Source organism: Acomys russatus, chromosome 18, assembly GCF_903995435.1.
Source record: "Acomys russatus chromosome 18, mAcoRus1.1, whole genome shotgun sequence".
Lineage (NCBI taxonomy): Eukaryota > Metazoa > Chordata > Mammalia > Rodentia > Muridae > Acomys > Acomys russatus.
In genome coordinates, this window is record NC_067154.1 from 58,386,960 (window position 1) to 58,409,083 (window position 22,124).

Here is a 22,124-nt window from a genome sequence, read left to right on the forward strand (position 1 = left end):
TGTGCCATTAGACAAGGTGGCAAGAGTTTAATTTAATAACTGTAAACACAGCTATAAATTGTAATCATACCATAAATAGTTATTCACATCTGCACTCACTTTTTGCCAGAGCAAGGGACCCAAAGGCAACGACGATGACAAAAATGGCACAGATGGCATCCAGACGCACGGCAAACCATCTTGACGTCGTCAGAAACAGGAACCAAGCCTCTGGGTTCGAGAACCACAGTAAGTACCGGTGAGTTAACTGCAGGGGATGTGAGGGGTGGAGAGATGGGCACACAGAGTAGGGCAGCAAGGCCATGGGATGGGCACACAGAATAGGGCAGCAAGGCCATGGGATGGGCACACAGAGTAGGGCAGCAAGGCCATGGGATGGGCACACAGAATAGGGCCAGCAAGGCCATGGGATGGGCACACAGAGTATGGCAACAAGGCCATGGGATGGGCACACAGAGTAGGGCAGCAAGGCCATGGGATGGGCACACAGAGAGTAGGGCAGCAAGGCCATGGGATGGGCACACAGAGTAGGGCAGCAAGGCTGCACACTCAACATTTCCAGAGAGTCAGGAAACACAAAGCAATGTACAATACGCTCCCCAGGCAGGACAGAGGCTTTGCAAAACAAAACAAGATAAGACACAACTAAGGGGTAACAAGCAGATATACAATCATAATAAAAAACAATGGTAAAACGGCCTTCTGTTTTTTTGCAGTGCTGGGCTATAATAATCCGAAGCCCATCAGCATATAAGTTGACAGTAGATGTTCTACAGCAAAGAACACAGCCCTCAATTTGCCTCCAACACTTTCCTTACTTGAGTCCTCCATACACGCTGGGGTGGGGGGGTGGAACATGGCTTAGGGGCTGTACCCAAATGACTTGCATGTTCTTAAGTGCCCCCAGTCATCAAAAACACAAAACAGGTGGGGCCTTTGGGAAAAATACGTCTGCTGACCCCATCGCCAAACAGACAGAGAGCCACAGGGCACAGAGGTGGAAGGACTAAGCAAGCCAATCAGAGGAAAGCCTCTCAGTCTGAGAGGGTTCAGAGCCTCGAGTCCAGGAGCAGGCAGAGGTGCTGGCTTATAAAGCTAATTGCCCCTAGGAGTCAAGTCTGGGAGAACGGCAGCGGCCAGCTTTCGACACCACTTCCAGAAACGGACACACCTGAATGCAAGTCCTGGTGTGCGTCAAACAGCTCCTGGCACCTCTCTTCCGCTTTATAAGCCCGGATGGTCCACAGTCCCTGAAGGGAGGACGACAGGTGGGAGAATACCGGACTCCGTGCTGAGTGAACATGAACACAGAACAGGAAGCTCAGTGACGGACGCACAGCCCACCCCAGCCTCCCACGGCCCCAGGGGTGTAGATCCTAAGTACGAAGCAGCACTCTCAGGGCTTCCTAACAGGCTTTGAGTGAGTTTCCAGTCAGAACTCTCCCAGTAGCCTGGAGAAGGCTCGCCTGTCCCCCCCCCCCCCAACTCCCCCCCCCCCCCCCCCCGCAACGCTGGTCAACAATGCCTCATTTTAAAGAGCCTGGACCAAAGTCAAATCGAGTTTCCTGTTCCTTGCGCTAACCATCCTTCAAGGTCTTTTCTTCCCTGTACCTCCTAGTTATTTCCTTGGGAAGAAGTCATTTTTTTCATTGACTATTTTAATTTTTTGGCCAGTGATATTCTAAAAAGTAATTTCAGTAGAGGAATTATCACAAGATATTACAGTGAGATATGCATGCATCTTTCCCACCGTGGACTGATAATTTAAGGGGTGGCATATGGCTATTGATTCCCAGTAACTAAAAGAGTACCTGACTCAGACAGACAGACAGACAGACAGACAGACATCAAGTAAGCCAAATGGACAGGTGTCTCCTCGGTGCGTCCCAGAAAAGCTCCTTCTGCCTGGTACTGTGAACAGTCCTTTACGGTCACCATGTGCCTGGGTGTCACCCTGCACTTGTGCCTATACCACTGGCCCAGAGGGGACATCTTTGGCCTGGCCTTGACTTCAGCCTCAAGAGCTAAAAGATGTCTTTATGGCTACTTAGTTGGAACCACACCCGCAAGGCCGGAGGCTCGTGTGGCACGTATCACTGTCCTTACTTTTCCAGGCGCTCAGTGGCCTCCTCGTCTCATCAGAACTCACAGGTCAAATTCCCCTTTGTCCATCTTTGACTACGGACAATGTGTGTCCTACAACAGGTTCCGTGTTTCCAGGACACTGCATCGTGATCACCAGGTCCCAGCGCACCTGAGGTGACAGGTGGGCAGCCCACTGCCAGGTCAGGATGGTTCCCTAGCAGGCTCTATCTGCACTGTGGATAAGACTGTCCTGGGGCCAGAGCATACAAAGAGCTGTGACCCAGAAAACTGGTTTCAGAGGAGACAAGCCATTTATGTATTTCATTCGTTTGTTCTGTTTTGGCTTTTTTGTTTTTTGAAAGAGGGCCTCATGCAACCCAGGCTGGCCACAAATATGCTACAACCAAGAGAAAACCCGTGCCTATTCTCTTGGGCATCCCGTGCCTGTGTGTCTCATGCGACACGTTTACTGTGCACACTACCACTGCACAGACTGCTGGTGAGGTGTGTGTTGAGGGACACGTGCACAAAAAAAAGGATTACCACGTAAGTTGGAGTTCCCTGGTGGAGGATGGAGGAAAGAATGCAGTCCCAAAGACGAGACGCTAGAGTCGGAAGAGACGGGCAGCCTCCTCGGGGAGCGTGGCTGCCTGCTCCTCCCTGACCACACCACCTTCCCGTGGGCACCACCGGAAGGAAGCCTTCCCTATGATACTCCTTCCTGAAAGAAAACATTCTCTGGCTAAAGACTTGCCTGCTGGGACCGCTGTGTAGAACCCCATGAAGTTTGGGCGTGGTTCTGAAGGCACCTGGGCTTTCACTCTCTCACTTTGTCGTCCGTGCTATCCGCACTCCTTCAGTATGCAGACAAAATGTCTGCTTCTTGTTTATTTTAGCTTGGTTTACCTTTGAACTCTAAAGATGTGTATGGGAGACTAAGTGGATTGAGCTGAGGCTCCAAGCAATAAGACGTAGAGGCTCACACCACCCTTTCCTGTCGGCCTCAGAGGACATCCTACCTGCCATGGGACTGTTGCTCTACAAATAAAGCATCTGCCTAGATGACCTAAATCCCAGGCTAGGTACAGTATCAGGAGAATGCCAGAGAACACACAAGAGCTGTGCCCTCACTTCTGGGGCAAGTGATACCATGACATGAACAGAGATGACGCTGTAAGAAGTGGAGGTGGCCAGGAAGGCCACTAAGTCATGTGTCAGCCTGGCTGTCCTCACCAGTTTGTTAGATCCAAGTCACCACAGGGTTGATGGCTGAGTTTGAGGACAGGTCTGTTTTAGGGCTTAGGTTATCACTTCAGCCTTGAGCAGTAGAAAATTCAGTGTCATTTTTCTGTATTTAAATGTATCCCAGGAAACTTCCGTACTTAAATGCACCCCAAGATCACTTTTTAAAACTTGTTGGGGTGGGAGTGGCACGTACACCCCCTAGCACGCCTGTGGATGTTGGAGGATGGTTTCATAGAATTGGTTTGCTTCCACCTTTATGTGGGTTCCAGGACAGAAGGGGAATCAGACAGATGATCAAGCAAACACTTTTATCCCCTCAGCCATCTTGTATGCCATCCCGAGAGCTCTTGAGGCACTGCAGAGACCTGGGCCTTTAAGAGGTAAGCCTGTTCCTTCCATGCTGATCCACTGGGGGAGGGGAGAACCATCATGTCAAGTGACTAGCACGCTACAGTCTGGGGGGGGGGTCTCCTTGACTTTCCCCCCATCACTCCAAGAATATCCTGAAATAGACTATTGGGTGCTGAAGGCTTTTGGCAGCAATTTCAGGCAGATATGACCGTACATTTCTTAATGCTGTGGCGTTTTCCAGGACTCTCTGGGACACACCTAAGGGATTATGTTTCCTCTCAGGACAGAAGCATGGAAGACAGGTACAGGTCACATTCCTGCCTGGCCAGGATCACCCCAGGATGCCATTTAACTTCTTTGTGCACAAAATTATATTATTGACATTGGTAGTGGCCAGCGGGGACTTCCAAGTGCCACCTCAGGCAATGAGAACCTCACAGGGCAGAGATTAATAGCCTTCGCCAAGGGAGAACGCACTGGAGGTGCCCAGATCTCTATATACAGCTAGATGTACTTTTAATCTAAGCTAGTGTCTCAAAAAGAGGATAATCTAAATATTCTATGCATTACTGGATGGAGTTTTCTCTAAACTTTGTCACACAGGGGGGAAAAAAAATCTCACTCGGCTAATACCTAATTGGTATTTCCATTACTGGAATTCTTGGTAAACAGCTCAAGTTGAACAATATTCTTGAGAAACTGACACAGAACTCTTTAGAAGACCAGATGCCAGGATCTAGGTCCTGAAACTATGTGGCATACGTTACTACTCTGCTAGCTGGTGCCCATGGCAGACATTGCTAATAGATCACAGTACCCTGATAGAAATGGCATAGGCCTTCACAGTCTAGGCATTACTAAATGACAGTGTCAACTTGAGACAAGCATCCGACTGCTGCTGAGGTTTTATGCAGTTCTCTACCAGGGGCCACGGTAAATGTTTGCTTTAGCAAAAATCAAAATTAAAAGCTTTGTGATAAACTCTCAGTAAGCCCAACTGTGGTTCCAGAGGCAGTTAGGACGTGCAATCTACAAATAAACTCTGGGGCTCTAAACACCTAGGGAAGCACAAGGATGAGACAGGATTGCGCTGTCTTGTCACAGCAAACTAGCAGCTGTTTTGTTGTTGTTGTTGTTAGTGACTATGGCAGTGGCCACACAAGCAGCAGTGGGGCTGTGACACAGACACTCACTCAGATGGTCATCATTAAGCTATTGTTGTAGCCAGCTAGGTCGCCGCAAACCCCGAGTCCAGCAGGACCTGGACAAAGTTTCGAGAATTTCTAGGTCAAAACTGTACAAAGTATGTCCTGGATATCAAGAAGGAAAATCCCATACGGATTTAAAACAAAAAGGCTCGGTCTTGCCACTGACGCAAGTCCATATTGCCTTGTGGGGATGGGCAGCCTTTCTCTGAATATATTCACAGCTTCCTTTGCAACAAACTTGTGGAAGAAAGACAAGGACATGCGCAGAGGAGAGTTCCCATCAGTGACATGCGTAGGGGAGAGCTCCCCAGCAGTGACAGGCGCAGAGGAGAGTTCCCCAGCAGTGACAGGCGCAGAGGAAAGCTCCCAGCATTGACTTGCGCAGAGGAGAGCCCCCCAGCAGTGCCTCCTCTTTACCCTCAGACTTCTCTGAGCCCTGGCACTGCAGCAGCTGTGTCTGCGCTCTGAACACGGCCTCCACTGAAACATGTCACAACGTGAGGCTCACAGCAGTCTAACAGGCTCTCCTCCTGACTGGCCACTTTTCCATAGCTTTTGTGAAGTGTCACCTGCTTTCCTTTACGTAATTCTGACACATGTCTCTTTTAGAGTTTATTTTAAGCACACACGCATGAGGGGATGAGAAGGGAAGACCCTTTGTCCTGATGAACATATAACCACATAAGGCAACGCGTCCTGGCTCCGCTCTCAGAAGGCTGAGCTGGCTTTAAGGTCTAGCAATTGTTCATCGCGGACACTTTCTAATCCAGACATCTCCTGCCTTCCTGGGGCTGTGGGGCGACAGCTCCGTGGTTAAGACCACTCTTCCAAGTTTGGCTTCCAGCACCCACATAACAGCTCACAGCCACCTGTAACTCCATTCCAGGGGATCCAATGCCCTCTTCTGGCCTCCAAGAATACAAACACACACACACACACACACACACACACACGCATCCACAGAAATAAAGAATTTAAAGAAGATTATACACATCTTCCTTTCTCTCTCTCTCTCTCTCTCTCTCTCTCTCTCTCTCCTATTATCTTTATACATTTTAAAGTAGGAATTCCGTGCATATGGTTTTAATAATAATGAAGTATGTTTTTGCATTCACAATGAGACACATTCTCGGTTAATCCATCTTCTGTGGGTACCTACAGGAAAGTGTGATTAATCTGAGAATTAATTGACTGTCCTTCTTATTCCAACACTAGAAGTTAAATGGAGCAGTAGACCAAATTATTCTGGACTGTTCTCTCCGCCACTGCTCCTCAAAGTAGATGAACGAGTTGATGGGACCTGCCCACACTCAGCGCTGGATGGAAAGATGTACCAACTCGGTGACCACCAGCACAAGGGAACGTTTCTGACACCCTTCGCCTCTTCAACCTATTCCACCCTTTGTCATGTCCAGAGTCTTCAAGGAAATAAAAGTTCCCTGATTATGTTTCTTCTAAATTAGTTCAAACCTATGGTGAAATATTTTATTTATCAGAAAATGCTTCCTGTGCTTGTGAGGAGGTGAGCCACGAAGACCAGAGATGGGTCTGTGCCCTCCGGAAGTATTACTCCACACAGGGCACCGTCCCCTCTCTCAGGTTAAGCTGCAAAGTCGCACTTGGGAAGCCACGTGCTCCCCACAAGCCCTGATGGATGGATGGCAATGCTCAGTTGCTGTATGAATGCTCACCAAGCTGGAATGTCACAGCTGGAGCAGTGTCAGCCAGCTGGCAGACCGCCACAGCTGGAGCAGCGTCAACCAGCCAGCAGACTGTCACAGCTGGAGCAGTGTCAGCCAGCTGGCAGACCGCCACAGCTGGAGCAGCGTCAACCAGCCAGCAGACTGTCACAGCTGGAGCAGCGTCAGCCAGCTGACAGACCGTCACAGCTGGAGCAGCGTCAACCAGCCAGCAGACCGTCACAGCTGGAGCAGCATCAGTCAGCCGGCAGACCGTCACAGCTGGAGCAGCATCAGCCAGCAGACTGTCACAGCTGGAGCAGCATCAGCCAGCTGACAGACTGTCACAGCTGGAGCAGTGTCAACCAGCCAGCAGACCGTCACAGCTGGAGCAGCGTCAGTCAGCCAGCAGACTGTCACAGCTGGAGCAGCGTCAGCCAGCTGACAGACCGTCACAGCTGGAGCAGCGTCAACCAGCCCGCAGACTGTCACAGCTGGAGCAGCGTCAGCCAGCCGGCAGACCGTCACAGCTGGAGCAGCGTCAGTCAGCCGGCAGACTGTCGCAGATCCCCCTCATTAGGGCTCTTTTTGGTTGTGGAAACTTGATGCATTTGTCATACTCACCCACACCCCTTAGGACTCACTTGTAGACTCCAGGCGCTTGACATCCCTTGACGTCTCTAAGAAATACCGCCGGAGGACCAGGAAGATGATTGATAGCGGGACCAGGGGTATGATGATCCAGGGGATCACGGCAGCAGCCACAGCTATGACACTCACCACAAGCAGCAACGTCTAGAACGGCAAACAGAGAGGCAGGGCCTCCTCAGCAAGACATTTTGCTTTTCAAAACCAGACTTTAGCGGGTTATTTTCTGAGAATTCCATTCCCTTCTTCACAAAGGCTTTTAATCCCCCAGAGCAAAGTGACAGAAGAAGAAGAAGAAGAAGAAGAAGAGGAGGAGGAGGAGGAGGAGGAGGAGGAGGAGGAGGAGGAGGAGGAGGAGGAAGAGGAGGAGGAGAAAAAAAAGAGTGAACTTAATTTTAACAAATATGTAAAAATTTTAGGGCACAAATGAAAGGTGGATATTTACACCTTGTGTTCCTGTACTCATGGCAGTAAAGCGCACAGCAGGTCCCCACGATGGGTTTCCTCTAAGGCTATGTAAGAGTAGCCTCAGCCCTCGGCAGGCTGAGACAGGAGGATCACTGTGGGGCTGAGGCCAGCCTAGGCTACAAAGTGATTTCCAGGCCAGCCTGAGCTATATAGGCCCTGCCTCTAAAAGCAAAGGAATAAAACCAGGACAAAACACATAAGAGTTTCCCTTAGAATATCATACTTTAATGACACAGACTTCAAAAGCATTTCTTTTTCATAGGAACACTTTTAGCCACAAGGACCTGTTTGGATTCTTGGTATTCCTCTCCCAAAGTGCTGTCAGTTCGCGGGGTGGTTCTAGGCATCTCCCTGCACTCTGCTTTCAGCTTTATCTGCGGGGTTATCTTGCTGCTGGTCTAGAGGGCACATGTGCCAGCGTATGCTTCCTTCAGACAGAGTTAAAAACGTCCTCTAGCCATAGAGCCATCACGCCATCTATACTTTGGGCTCACTCCGCTCTTTACTTGAACTCTGTCTCATATCTGCCTCAGGCACAGAGTAACAACAACAACAAAAAACAAACAAACAACATTTGATATAATGCTTTTGTCAAATAAAGCAGTAAATGAGACATTCCCAGCCTGACAACAGGTATCTACTTCAACACAAAACAGCTACCCTCCCACAATACACAGCTACAACTAACATCCCTGTCAGTGAGAAATACTGAAAAAAGAAAAATCCCCCTAAACATGTAAGAAGGTCAATGGATCCTATTTAGCACTATACTAGAAGCTCCAGCCATAGAAATAAGTCAAGAAAAGTTACAAGTATAAAAAAGAGTAAAGTGGAACTACACCTACACACACACACACACACACACACACACACACACACACACACACAGTTTCAGTATGTAGTCCTGGGATTAAAGGTGGGCACCACTCATCACCACATTCAGCAAAATATTGTTTTTTAATTGCAGAAAATAGTGCTCATTTTGGCAGCACATAACACTTTAATTGCAGAAAATGCAAAATGAATTAAGCTCAATTATATGTTATCAATATACATAAATCTGTATGTCTATAAGCTAGCCACAAACAACTAGAAAATAAAACACTCTCATAGATAGAAACCAAAAACATCACACTCAGGAATAAATGTGATCAAGGGGATGGAAGAAGTATCTACTGAAAATTATAAAACACTTCTGAGAAAGTTAGAGGAAACCCAAGTAAGTGGACAGATGTGCCATATCAGGTCCATCTGGCAACAGAAAGACGGAATCAATTCATTCCTTAGGGACTATATTAACCAAAGTAAGTAAGGATATATATATATCCCAAGGTGAAGTTAAAAATTAAGACAAAAGCGCATAAGATAATCTTAACAAAGAGGAGCAAAGTGAGAACTCAGAGGGTCACAAGTCTTTGTAAAATGAACAGTAGCCAAGTCACTGTGCTACCCATGAAAGAATGACAGTACATAGACAGCAGCAGCTCACACTGTTGTCAGCCAAGACTTCCAGACAATCTCATGTAAGCAAGTCTTAGCAAATGTGGACGAATATTAGAGCAGAAACGAGCCTCAACCAACAAGTGCTCACTCCATATACCAAAACTACCTTGAAATATGCAAAGCTTTTGGAAAAGTAGAAACAGATTAAAGTAGGGCTGATAATGGCTGCAACCCCAGCACTTTTGCTTAGCAAATTCTAGGACGATCAGGGCCACACATTGAGACCCTATCTGGAAACAACAACAACAAAGGTGAAGAGCTACCTCAAACCGTTAGTATGGCTGAGAGGCCATATCTCAAAAGTAACAATAAGACGGAGGGGCTGAGGAGATGGCTCAGTGGCTATGCAAGAATGTGCTACACAAGGTGAGGGCTGTCGCCTGGGCCTTACATAAATGCCAGGTGAGTGCAGTAACCGGCCTGTAATTCTAACAAGTTGAAGGCTGATCTAGGAAATGCCCAGGAGAAGTGAGCTAGCTGAAGAGAAGAGTTCTGGATTCAATTAACAGACCTGGCCTCTATGTATAAGGTGGTCACAATTCAAAGAAAATATGTGACGTCAGCCTCTGGTCTCCATACGCATATGTATATATTTATGCACACATGTACACTCACTGGCTCACATTTAAGTGCATTTATATACACACTATACATGAATTCACATGCCAAAAAGAAGGGTGGTAGTGACTGAGAAAGACACTCAACGTCTACTCTAGCCTCCATAGTGACACACACACACACACACACACACACACACACACACACACACACACACACACACACACACACACACACACACACACACACACACACACACACACACACACACACACACACACACACACACACACACACAGACACACACACACACAGACACACACACAGACACACACACACACACACAGACACACACACACACACACACACACCACAGACACACACACACAGACACACACACACACATAGACACACACACACACACACACACACACACACACACACACACACACACACACACACACATACACACACAGACACACACACACACACAAATAAAGTATCTTTATACTTCTTAGGACATGCAAAGATTCTTTAGGACACACAAAAATAGCTGTGAAATACACTAAGGAAAGAAATGTTATTAGACTTTATCAAAATTAAAGCCCACTGACCAAAAGATGCTGTTAAAAATACATACGCGCACGCGCACACACACACACACACACACACGCACACGCGCGCACACCCACACACACGCACATGCGCGCACACACACACACAAGAAAATCATATGCTAGAAAAAAAAATTGAGAACTTATTAGAATTCAAAGTACGTACACACACACATACCAATGAGTTAATCATAACGAGATTTTAGGAATAAATTCACAAAACATAAGCAAGAGATATGAACCAAAAATTTCACACACAAAAAGTTCCAAGTGGCTGGTAAATGTGCACAAGAAAAACCCCAGTATCACTACTTACCAGGGAAACGCGGGCCCAGGTTACAGTGAGGTCAGCCATACCTACTGTAACACCCGAGAGAGACAGCCAACATCTACTCTCGCCCCCATGTTCGTGTGTGTGTGTGTGTGTGTGTCTGTGTGTGTGTGTGTGTATGTGTCTGTGTGTGTATGTATGTGTGTGTGTGTGTCTGTGTGTGTGTGTGTGTGTGTGTGTGTGTGTACATAGACACGTATGTTGAGCACAGACATAAACACACACATAAAAATATAAACTGGTAACACAGGAGAATCAAATCTAGTTCAAGTACCCCAGTATTCCTGACGGGTGAGCAAAATGGCACAACCATTTTGAAAAATTTTCGATAGTTTTTTTCTTTTTTTTTTTTTCCTTAGTAAACATATAGCTACCCAAAGCACAGAAACCCTACTCAAGCTATTTTATCTCAAAGGAATGACAACATATGTGCACTTAAATACTGGCACAAGAAGGGTTGTTCTTAAAACTCGACAACAGTCAAAATGGCCATCAACAGATGGATAAAAATATGCCATGTTCCACATAGTGCTATCACACAGGGAGAGAGAGTGGGAGGAAGACAGAAGGGGCAGAGAGAGAAGGAATGAACGAGCAGAACTCATCACTGAAGCACGCATGGAACTGAGAAGTTGAAAAGCAAAGACTCCAGCCCCGAAAACTACCTACTGCGCAGGAATAGAAATCTGACGGTGGTGTGGCGTTACACGCAGGCTGCAGAGCCCATCATATGGGGTACCAGGAATGCTCTACTCTCACATGAGGTGGGGGTTACAGAGACAAATATGATTACTAAGATGTGTGAGCCAAAAGGGAATGCTTATGTTATTGTAGGTAAATCCTGATGAGGGTATTGACAGTGTAGAAAAGAACTGACATCATCAGAATTCCATTCGCATCAATGCACGGGCAGCGCCAAGAATGGGTACATCTACCATGGGGAAGGGGAATCCCAGGTTAAGTGTAGAAGTGAGCATGCACCTCAGAACCAACACAGCTCCCAAGCCCTGCATGCTGTCTCTCACAGTGTCTGGACCCTGTGCCACGAGGGCAGAGGCTATACCATCTACTTCGAGGCTGAAGCAAATACCCCCATCAGGAACCAGAGAAGGGGCTTGGAAAACAAGTAAGCTGCGAAGTTCAGAATCAGGAGAAGCTCCAAGATGGTACTTATTATGGTGAGCCGTGGCCCAGGTTGATTTAAAAAGGCACATCACGCATAACATGGAAAGTGTGGGGGCCCCACAATATGGCTAATGGGGTGCGGTGCATGCTGCCAAGCCTGAAAACCTGCACCTGATTTCTGGAACCTAAAAGAGAGAACAGCCTCTCACAAGTCCTCTGACCAATGCTCTTGAGCGCGCACACACACACACACACACACACACACACACACACACACACACACACACACGCAGAAAAAAAAAACACAAAATAGAAAGTATGCGATTTTCATAAAACAGAAATAACTTCACTAGCCCCCAACCCTTTCTTATTCATCTAATCTCGAGACACCAGAAACACTGACAAAAATGCACACAGCCAAGAACAGCAGTGCACAGAAACTCTAGAGGTTTCCATAAGCAAATATGTAGCCAGTGTCCTCTCCACACTTAAGAGCTGTGTAGGAGAGCTGAGAGTGTGAGATCCCAAGGGGAGAGGGCACAGGAATAGCCCCTACTGTTGGACCACACACACACATCCAGCAACGTGAGGGTGCAAAATCCTGTGTTCTCGTAGAATACCACCGGGCTTGATATAAGAACGAGATCCTTTAGATTTTTTTGTTCTTTAAATCTTAATTACCTGCTTGCTAAACTACAACCATTATCACTACAACACACATGCTGGGACAAATTGGATCATCGGCTGCCAGCTTACTAGCCTGGGAGGGTCCCCAGCGACAGTCACCACACTACCAAGTGTGCTAACTGTCTGACTGGCAAAATCCCAACCACCTCCTCTTTCATTAAGGAAAGAAAGGTCCAGGAATAGTAAACATGGGGCTGCGTAAATGCCGTCCCCCAATCACACAAGCCCCCCACCCCCACCTCCGGTCACGTGCTGGTCAATATTTCCAGGACCCGCTGCAACTGTCTACAAGCAGGGGACCCACTTCAGCCAGGCAGCTGGCACAAGCACTATCTCTGTGGCTGGCACTTTCGCAGAGGATTCCCTCCTGGCAAATGCACCGAGTAAAACTCTTTTGTTGATTTCTAAAAGCATGAAAACAAACAAACAAACAAAAACACTGTGATTCTGTTAAAATGGATGAGTTTACTTTTTAAAGGAGAGAAATCTCTGAAAATGGGAGGCGGGGGGGCTCCAGGCAACCAAACTAACACCAACCATCTTTTGTCTGAGAGGGATTTGAAGGCAGGAGTGTGGGGCAGGGGTGAACAGACCGCAGGAATCTCCAAATGACAAAGTCACTGTTCAGTATGCTTTCTACACACTCTCCCTGACATCTCCACACAAAGCGAGGCAAGGGTCAGGCGGTTCCACCCTTATGCTCCTGTAAAAGCCAGTGACCCAGCCTATTGTCCCCAGGCCCTAGGCTGGCTTTGTTCTCCATACCCAGATGCAGCAGCTTTTTTCTTCCTCCCCACTTCCCCCCAGGAAAGAAGCGACTGAGGATTCCTCTTTCACACTTCCTTTGGCATTTTCACTTCATAAAGCAGCAGTCAATGTGTTTTGTGGGGGGGGGGGGGGGGGGGAGTGACACGTTCATTGGTGGTCCCCACAACTGCCTGCATTGGTGGCTCAAGTAGCCTCAGGATTAGCTCTTTGTGCGCCATGAAAGGATATGAAAAGTCAGTTATTTAAGCCCAGTCAAGCTGTTGGCTTTCTCCCCCCTCTCCCACCACCCCCTCTTTTTTTAATGAGGGGAGTGAGTGAGGTGGGGGAAGAACAGTGTTGCAGTGTGGTTCTCCTAGAGCAGCGAGCAGCATGTTGCAGAGGGCAGTTGCATGCAAGTTTGCACACTCGAGAGAAACACCCACCCCCACATCCCACTAAAATGCCAAGTGCTACTCTTGCCTCGTTGACTTCATGCTCAATTGTTTTGTTTGGAAGTGAGGACGTTAGCTACCAGAATTCCAGATAAGTAAGACACGTCACTTGATGCTACCGGGCACCACGGAAGCTTTAGAAACAGTATGGAAATTACATTAATAGGAAATATTTACTGCTCAAAGGTCAACTCTGGAAACAACAGATCCTAATAGTGTGGGTGGGGCTGAATGGAAAATAGCCACTAAAATCATGAGTACCAACAAACCCCACATCCGGAACACACGCTTACGGGTCTGTACGTGTCACACAGCTACCTTGATGGAATACAACAGAATATAAAATGATTACCATCATCGAGCTATTTCTTTCACTTAGAAATAATGTCGTATTTTAAAAGGCATGCCCTTTATTACTTGAGCATGTTTTCTAGAAACATCACTGGGATGTGGCTCAGTGCTGAAGCTCTGGGTTAGATCCTTGTACCTGGGGGAGGGGACAGTGGGTGGTGCAGGGGGTACACATGGCGTCGGGGGGGGGGGAGGGGAGCTGTGTGGGAGGGTGTTCAGCAAAAGACCTGACGCTTTATCTACTTGAGAACGAGACAGAAAGGTTATTTGAACACAAGAGTTAAGAGCCAGCCTGTACAACATATTGAAATCTTACCCATAAGTCACAGCTAAAGGAAAGAAAGATGGTTACACTGGCCTGGTGGCAACTTATCTTCCCTGCAGTCCTTAGGGTATAGGAGCCTTCCTTTCTTCCCTAGAGCTGTATAGTATGTAGCTTTGTGAGGATGTAGAGACCTGGCAAGTGGTAGCACTCAGCACCTGAGTTAGAGAGGGAGGTTTCTAGGCCCCCCAACTCTACCATACAGGATACCTGAAACTCAGGCTTTAAGTGCCACTCGTCAGCTACACCCACACACTCAACCCTCACAGCATTAACCTTGAAGCTCCTCCTGAAGAGCCGAGAGCATTGCTTGAAGTGACCTTTTAGGGCTCTGTGACCTCAGGTAGGAAGACAAAAGAGAATGCCTGCATTAGTTTTTTAAAACAGTCTGACCCTCATCACTTAGAATTGAGACCAGCTCACGGTATCCAGCAGCTGCGATGTGACTGAACATAACCAGATCTGGTGGCCTTCAGCCATATCCATGGGGTGAGGATGGAGCTCAGTGTCCAGCATGTACAAAGCCCTGCTGCGTTCAACTCCCAACACCACGTAAGCTGGGCATGGTGGCTCAGGCCTCCTAATCCCAGGACTTAAGACTTGAAGACAAGAGGATCAGAAGTTCAAGGCCATCCTCGGCTGCATAGTGAGTTCAAGGCCATCCTGGGATACCTGAGAATCTACTGCTTAAAAAACAGTGTCTTGTGATTGACATATGCCTGAGGGATGGCCTCTCCCATGGTCAGAGCCATGGCATTCTCGTGTGGATGCCCCACGTGAGAGCATGTCTCCATCGGTGAACCCCTCTGCCTCTGTGCCATCACAATCCTTCACTTTGAATGCTCAGCTCTCTGAATCTTACTTAAGGACTGTCACTTGAGACACAGTCTCTTCAAGGCCTGGCCTCTCTGTACTCACTGCCTTTGTCCTATCTAACCCTTACCACAACACCATGTGCCATTACTCCACACCATCGTCTCGCTGCAAATACCCCACGACCTGGGCTTCCTGCCACGTGTGCCCTCTCAACATGCTGGGGTTCAGGGACCACCTCAGAGCTTTGTCCAACTCCAGGCAGACTACAAAAGAACCCCAGAAGCTACGACCAAAGAATGTAGGCCATAGCTTCAACAAAACCTTGAAGCTTTCCTTTTCATTTCAAAACATGTACAGGCCTGGGCTAGAACTTGCTACATAGACCACGGTGGCCTTGAACTCACAGATATGTGCCTGCTTCTGCCTCCTGAGATGTCTTATACATAATGGGCTGGAAGTTCTTTGTACAGGGTCTTCATGTAGTCCTCCAATATCCCCTCACTTACTTTAATAATCCCAGCTGTGGTGTTTTAAACAATAATAGCCACCCCCCCCCCCCGCCCCCACCACAGGCCCATATATTTGAATGTCTGGTTCCCAGTTGGTGAGCTCTTCAGCACAGACTACAAGACGTGGCCATGTTGGAGGAGGTATGTGACTGAGCTGTTTGTGGTCTCAAAAATCCCACGCCAGGCCCAGTCTGTGTGTCTGTCTGTCTCTCTGTCTCTGTTCCCCACCACCCCCACCTCTAACTTTCATATCAAATGTGAGCTCTTAGCTACTGCTCCAACGCCATGCCTGCCTACCGTGCTCCCAGTCCTGTCCTGCTGGCTGTGAACTAAGTCCCTAAAACTGAAAGCAAGCCCTCGCTGGGACACTCTCCTCTGTAAGCTGCCTTGGTCATGTTTCTTCACTGCAGTAACACGGTGACTAAGACGCCACCTGAACCTAATTTACAAGCAGGAAATAAAAAGAATGCTTAATTGAGTGTTTTAGAGGTTTGAGGTCAAAGTCCAGCTGGGTGGTCAAGAGAGCCTCCTCAGCCTCACGAGTGCTGGGGTTATAGGTGTGCGCCCCCATACCGAGCCTTAGTGAAGCTGTTATTGAGTCTTTCCCAAGCTTTCAACCTGTCGAGCTACTCCTTACATTTTAACAGATTTGTTGGTATGTATGCCATCATAAAGTTACAATGACAAGCATCATGGATGAATAGTGAGACTCTTGGGGTAATCATGAGGCATCACCCACAGAAGGCAGACTACTTGCCAGCACTGAGAAAGGAGCTCTGAGTGCCATATAAAACAGGAGGAAAACCACCACGAGCGAGGACCCAGCTGGACCTTCACGAGCAAAGGAATAAAGCCAGTGGGAGGTAAAGGCTGCCTTCCGCCCTCAGGGTCAAAGGTAAAGGCTGCCTTCTGCCCTCAGGGTCAAAGACAAGTCTGCAGTTGGCGGTTCTACTTAGGTCTTCACTCAAACAGGGAGAAGGCTCTACTCCCGACCTCACTGCTCACCCTCACTTCATCCACAACTCTGATTGGACAGTGTCTTAGAAAAGCCTCCAGTTGGCAGACACCGGCGGGACTTCCCCCATGCGCAGGATGTTGCGTGAAGCTGGAGCCCCAGCAGGGCTGGACGTGGAGTGTAAGACAACAATGAACGCGTGGCTCCCTCAGTACAGCACCCCAACCTGCTGGCCACCCTGGAGGCGCTGCTGTGGCCCCAGAAGAGAGCACAGGTGAAACAGAATGGGCTTCTAAAGCAGAACTAGGAGAGAAACCTAAAGGCAGACCCTTTGGAGAAAGCAAGTGTGAGGCTGACCCAGAAGCAAGCACGCGGTGTGCAAACCAGATTAACGGCCCTGCTTGTTAGGGCCAGGAAAGCCTATCAGCTGAGAATGAAAACATCTTCAAAGGAGACAAATGTATATGTGACACATCCTTACATTCTCTTAAATTATATGGTAGGGCTTCACGCAATGAACTAACTCTGTATAGGCTCAACTATATATTTCTTTCTTTCTTTCCTTTTTTTTTTTCCCCTTCCTCGAGACGGGGTTTTTCTATGTAGCCTTGGCTGTCCTGTACTCGGTTTGTAGACCAGGCTGGCCTCGAACTCACAGAAATTCTCTTGCCTCTGCCTCCCAAGTGTTGGGATTGCAGGTGTGCGCCACCATGCCCAGCTCAACTATAAATATCTTAGGGAAAAAATTGTAAACCTGGCTACAGTGAATTTCCTAGGCAATGAGAAGCCAACACGTCTAAACACAAACATTTGTGTGTGGAGTGTGTGTGAACATGTGCACAGGTGTGCATGTATGTGTGTGTGCCTGTGTGTGCGCAGTGAGAGGCTAATGCTGTTGGGCATGTTCCCCAGTCCCGTCTCTGCATTATCTCAGGACAGGGTCTCTCACTGAACGGAAAGCTCCTTGGTCCAGCTGGGCTGGCCATCACGTCTCAAGGAGCCTCCCAGTTCCACCTCTGCATTCCTGGGGCTCCAAGCCTGGCCTTTTCACAGGAATTTGAGGTGACCGAGTTCAGGAATTCTAGGGGCCCCAAGTGTGTGCGGCAAGCTCTTCAGTACTTGGTCATTTCCCCAGCCCTGCCACAAACATTATCTTTTCAGTACAGTTCCCCAAGGAGCAGTTTTGTGGAAAAGCCACATGTAGACACTGTAATTGCATGTTCAATGTGTTTATGGGCACATACATGTACTCATTGCACATATTACAGAGCAACAGAATCCTGCTATCTGAAACTAAACACATCAAACCTTTCTTCACAGAAAGGAATGCTGTCATTATGTAATAAAATCAAGGTTTGGTGATATGATACAGGGCAGACATATGTGTGTGTGTGTGTATATGTGTGAATATATGTATATGTGCGTGTATATGTATATGTGTGTATATGTGTTTGTGCGTGTGTGAGTTTAAAATATAAAAGTCAATTTAAAACAAACAAAAGAATGGGTCACTGTGGTGAGTGCTGTTGATCATCACTTAGCGGGGTGGAGAGTCACCTCTGGACGTGTCCAACTGAGCTGGGAGGACCAGCCCTGAGAGTAACCCTATGCCAGGCCTACTTTCTACTAAGTTCCTTCTTGTCTCATACTGTGTCACAGCAATACAGATAGCAACTCACACAGTCACCACCAGGAAAGAGACCCTTGCAGAGGAAAAGGGTACCTGGAGGGCAGTAACTGCGTACAAACACAGGACACACGCCCAGACACAGATTCACACTTACCATCTCGGTGTGGGTCACTGGAATGGTCCCTGCCCTTTATAACACACAACCCAGGCAAACAAAGTAAAAGAAGTCTAATTGGATCCAGGGTTCAAGGGGGCACTCCAGTGAGGAAAGGGGCCAAGCCACTGGCCCGGAGTGGGCTTTCCCATGCTGGCCTCAGAGGGGGCTATAACCAGATTATCCACTGAGCAGATTCATCTTTGGAAACATTTTAAATTCTCGGGTTCAGGAGAAGAAATCTTAGTTAAGCGCTGGAATCAGCTGAGATGCTGACATTTCAAGCACAGGTGTCTGCTGCGTTCAGAAGCTCAGGGTGGTTTGCTCCACACACCATGTGGCTCAGGTGGGAAAGCAGACGGAACGAAGGACTCAGGACTCGCGATGGGCAGGTCTTCCTCGTAATTACAAAATGCTAAGTTTAACGCCTGAGATTTGATTTAAGGGCACAAGACAGAAGTAGATGAGAGACAGCTCGGAATAAATTAGTCAGCAGAGATGAAAATTAAAATGATTGAGCTCTATCACACCTGTCAAGGCCAAGCAGAAATCGTCAAAACTTGACTTATATCTTAACTTGGCATTCAGCGCTCCCTGCCAGCCTCCTCAGCTGAAAGAGGCAAGCGATCTGCGGAAGCTTTGGGCAGCACACCTTCCAACTGCACTCTCTTCACAGGGCTCTCCTCAGGCCAGCCCTGTCAACCTCCTCTCTGCCATCACCACCTGCCTCATTTTCAGGCCTTTCAAGTCCTCAAACTTGTATGACAATCAGATTTTACATGATTTAGGGTCAGGAGGGGAGAGGGCTCCAGATAAGCCAAGGGAAGAGCGTTTGAGCTTTGCTCCCTGCTCGATTCAGGCAATGTTCTCTGATCCCATTTCTGGGGTGGGGGTGGAGGATGGGGAGGCAGCCCTCGCCCTGCCCCTCGCTTTCTACACTCACTCTCACAGATGAACGTTCCCCGCACATATGTGACACCTCTTATACCCCTGCTGTCCCCTCCACAAAGACTAAACAGCTCAAGGGCCCAGCCGTACCCCTCACCCTGAATTCCAAACAGGACTCTCTCCTAACTAGCCTCAACTGCTTACATGCTGTACTCGGCGTCACCAGGGACCCGTCAGATAGAATCCACACTTCCCTCTTAACATCTTGGCATTTAACACGCCTGCTTTCCTGTGGCTCCCCCAACACCAATATGCCTATTCTCTTGGGTTTGCCTTTTGTTTTGTTTTCTCTTTAAGCACGGAAGCTTCCAACATACCTGGATGAGACTAGTGGTCTTACTCCCCATCAGAGAAATAGCCACTACTTTCTAAGTGAAGAGAACGCAAGCTCCATCTCCGCCCTTCCCTCTCCCCCACCCAGGAAAACACACTACCACCTGACAGGACTCCGCTCAGGAAATCCTGATGGCCGTTCTACACGAAAGCCCCAGCATCTTCCTGTGCACACGTCCTTACAAGTATTGCTCTTGATACCAGGCAGGCAAGGAGTTGAATATGACTCAACCAAGAAAAACTCAGTTCTATCTTTGTGTGCACATGTGTGTGGGTACCCAGCACATGTGTGTTTGCATGCATGGCAGCCAGAAGTCAATCTCAGGTGCTGTCAGGAGTCATCCACCTTGTTTTTTGAGACAGGGCCTTACCACAGCCAGATTTTTCTTAGGGTTTTAACACGGCGCTGGGAATGAAGCTCAAGGCCTCATGCTCTCGAGGAAGAGATCCTGTGGACTAAGCTCTGCAGTTGTTGCTGAGTCACGTGGAGGCCAGGATGTCCCTAGTGTTAGTTGACCTTAAAGCTGCAGTGTGTATGTGCATAGATGTGTATGTGTGTATATATGTGCATATATGTATTTATGTGTACACACACACACACACACACATACACACACACAACCAGTTTTAAGACTTCGGTTTCACTTTGAGTTCTGATGTCTGAGGGTGGATGACCAATACCTCTATGGCACTGATATTTTAATTCCTATTTCTATAACACCATCTAGTTTTAATCTGCAAAAAAACCTATTCTGTCTTGATGGCGGACTTGCTCTTAGAAATCCTGTTTTTACTCAAAGTAGTTGCAATTTACTGAAAAAAACTAAAGAAACGAAACATGTGTGAACAACATTTTTAAAAAGTATTTTGAGCCGGGCATGGTGGCGCACGCCTTTAATCCCAGCACTCGGAGAGGCAGAGGCAGGTGGATCGTGTTGAGTTCGAGGCCAGCCTGGTCTACAAAGTAAGTCCAGGATAGCCAAAGATACACAGAGAAACCCTGTCTCAAAAAACTAAAAAAAAAAAAAGAAAGAAAGAAAGAAAAGGATTCTGGCAGCCATTGGCAACGTCAATATAACTCTGTATTCTATGATATTATTTCCAACCATACGTTTATACTTTATTCACAACACTCTTTTAGTTCTGTTCTGCCCCTTTGCCTGTCAGTTTTCTGTCTTCAGTCACTAGTGAGCCACATGCATCCACACCTAGAGCCCGGTCTCCTGGACATCTCTTCTCACCCCTGTCCCATTCACACTTCTCACGGTGACACCAGACGGCAAAGACACAGGCTCCGTCACTGCAGAGTGTCCATCACTACAACTGACACTAACACTTCAGAACCCCAGCCATGTCCGTCCACACACAAACCAACCGCTGAGGACAACTTTAGACTTCCATGTGGCCAGGACACTGTTCACATATTAAGCAGAATTTCCTTCACGTAGCCATCCCATCAGAGGTGTGGCTTCCTCAGAGCACAGGGACTCCAGGCTCCAATGCCACAAACAAGGGGCCCTGTCCTCAGGCCCCATCCCCTCAATCCCTCAGCCTCACACTCAGCTGGAAGCTCAAGTTCTGAACTGACTTAGAAGCCAACTAAATTGTCATCATCTCCCAGGAAAGGGGAAAGGCAATGAAGCGCACCTGCCCCGGGGGGGAAGCGCTTCACAGGAGGGCTGTCATTGCACGATTTACGTCATAGCTATCCGCTCTTTGTCATCCAGAAAAGCTTTCAGTCACTTCAGCTGTGAACTTTGGTTTCCACTCTCCCTGGCAGCGTATGCGCTGCCACGTTCACTCTAGCTAGAGGATGCTGGATGAAGGCTCACTTCCTTGAAGGTCAGCACCACAGGCACCATTTCATCCCCACCTCCATCTGAACTCAGCTGTCTCAGCCAAGCTAGTACTATCCCTGTACATAGGAGAGCGGCTGGTAATTCAAGATCTGATGAGAGGCATCAAGACCTGGAGCCTCCTGATGCCAGTAGCTGTGTTGGCTACTGGCACTAAGAGCACTGGTAGGCGGGACATTTGCTACTGAGATCAATTTTGAAAAGAGCTAAGAAAACCCTTCAGGGGACCCTATGCGCCAGTACACAAGACCTGAGAAAAAAATCCCATCCCCCTCAGTGGTCCAGGCAAGGAAGTGGGTGCTACTGTTGACAGGGTGACTGGTCTCCTGACCTGACCGGCTTATCTGTTGACTATCAAATTTCTGTTGTTGTTGTTGTTGTTTTGTTGTCCTTTTCTTGTTTGTTTGTGTGGTACGGGGAACAGAATCAAGGTCTCAGGAATGCAAGGCCAGTACAGCTACATTCTTAGTCCAAATGTTTTTAAATGTATTAAAAGATAAGCGTTAAATTGTTTGCAAAAGCAAGCCACTTCCTGCCAAACTCCCACAC

The 22,124-nt window shown here is 47.8% G+C and overlaps 1 protein-coding gene across 1 annotated transcript in view; it reads right to left on the reverse strand.

The window, feature by feature from the left end:
* Positions 1 to 22,124, reverse strand: part of Abcc4 (ATP binding cassette subfamily C member 4) — a 203,622-nt gene that overhangs the window by 44,205 nt on the left and 137,293 nt on the right. Inside the window, exons 21-23 of the mRNA XM_051160966.1 lie at positions 7,213 to 7,363; positions 1,172 to 1,291; positions 100 to 210 (exon numbers count right to left, since the gene is read on the reverse strand). Of these exons, the coding sequence (XP_051016923.1) occupies positions 100 to 210; positions 1,172 to 1,291; positions 7,213 to 7,363 (382 nt within the window). The remainder of the gene's footprint in view (positions 1 to 99; positions 211 to 1,171; positions 1,292 to 7,212; positions 7,364 to 22,124) is intronic.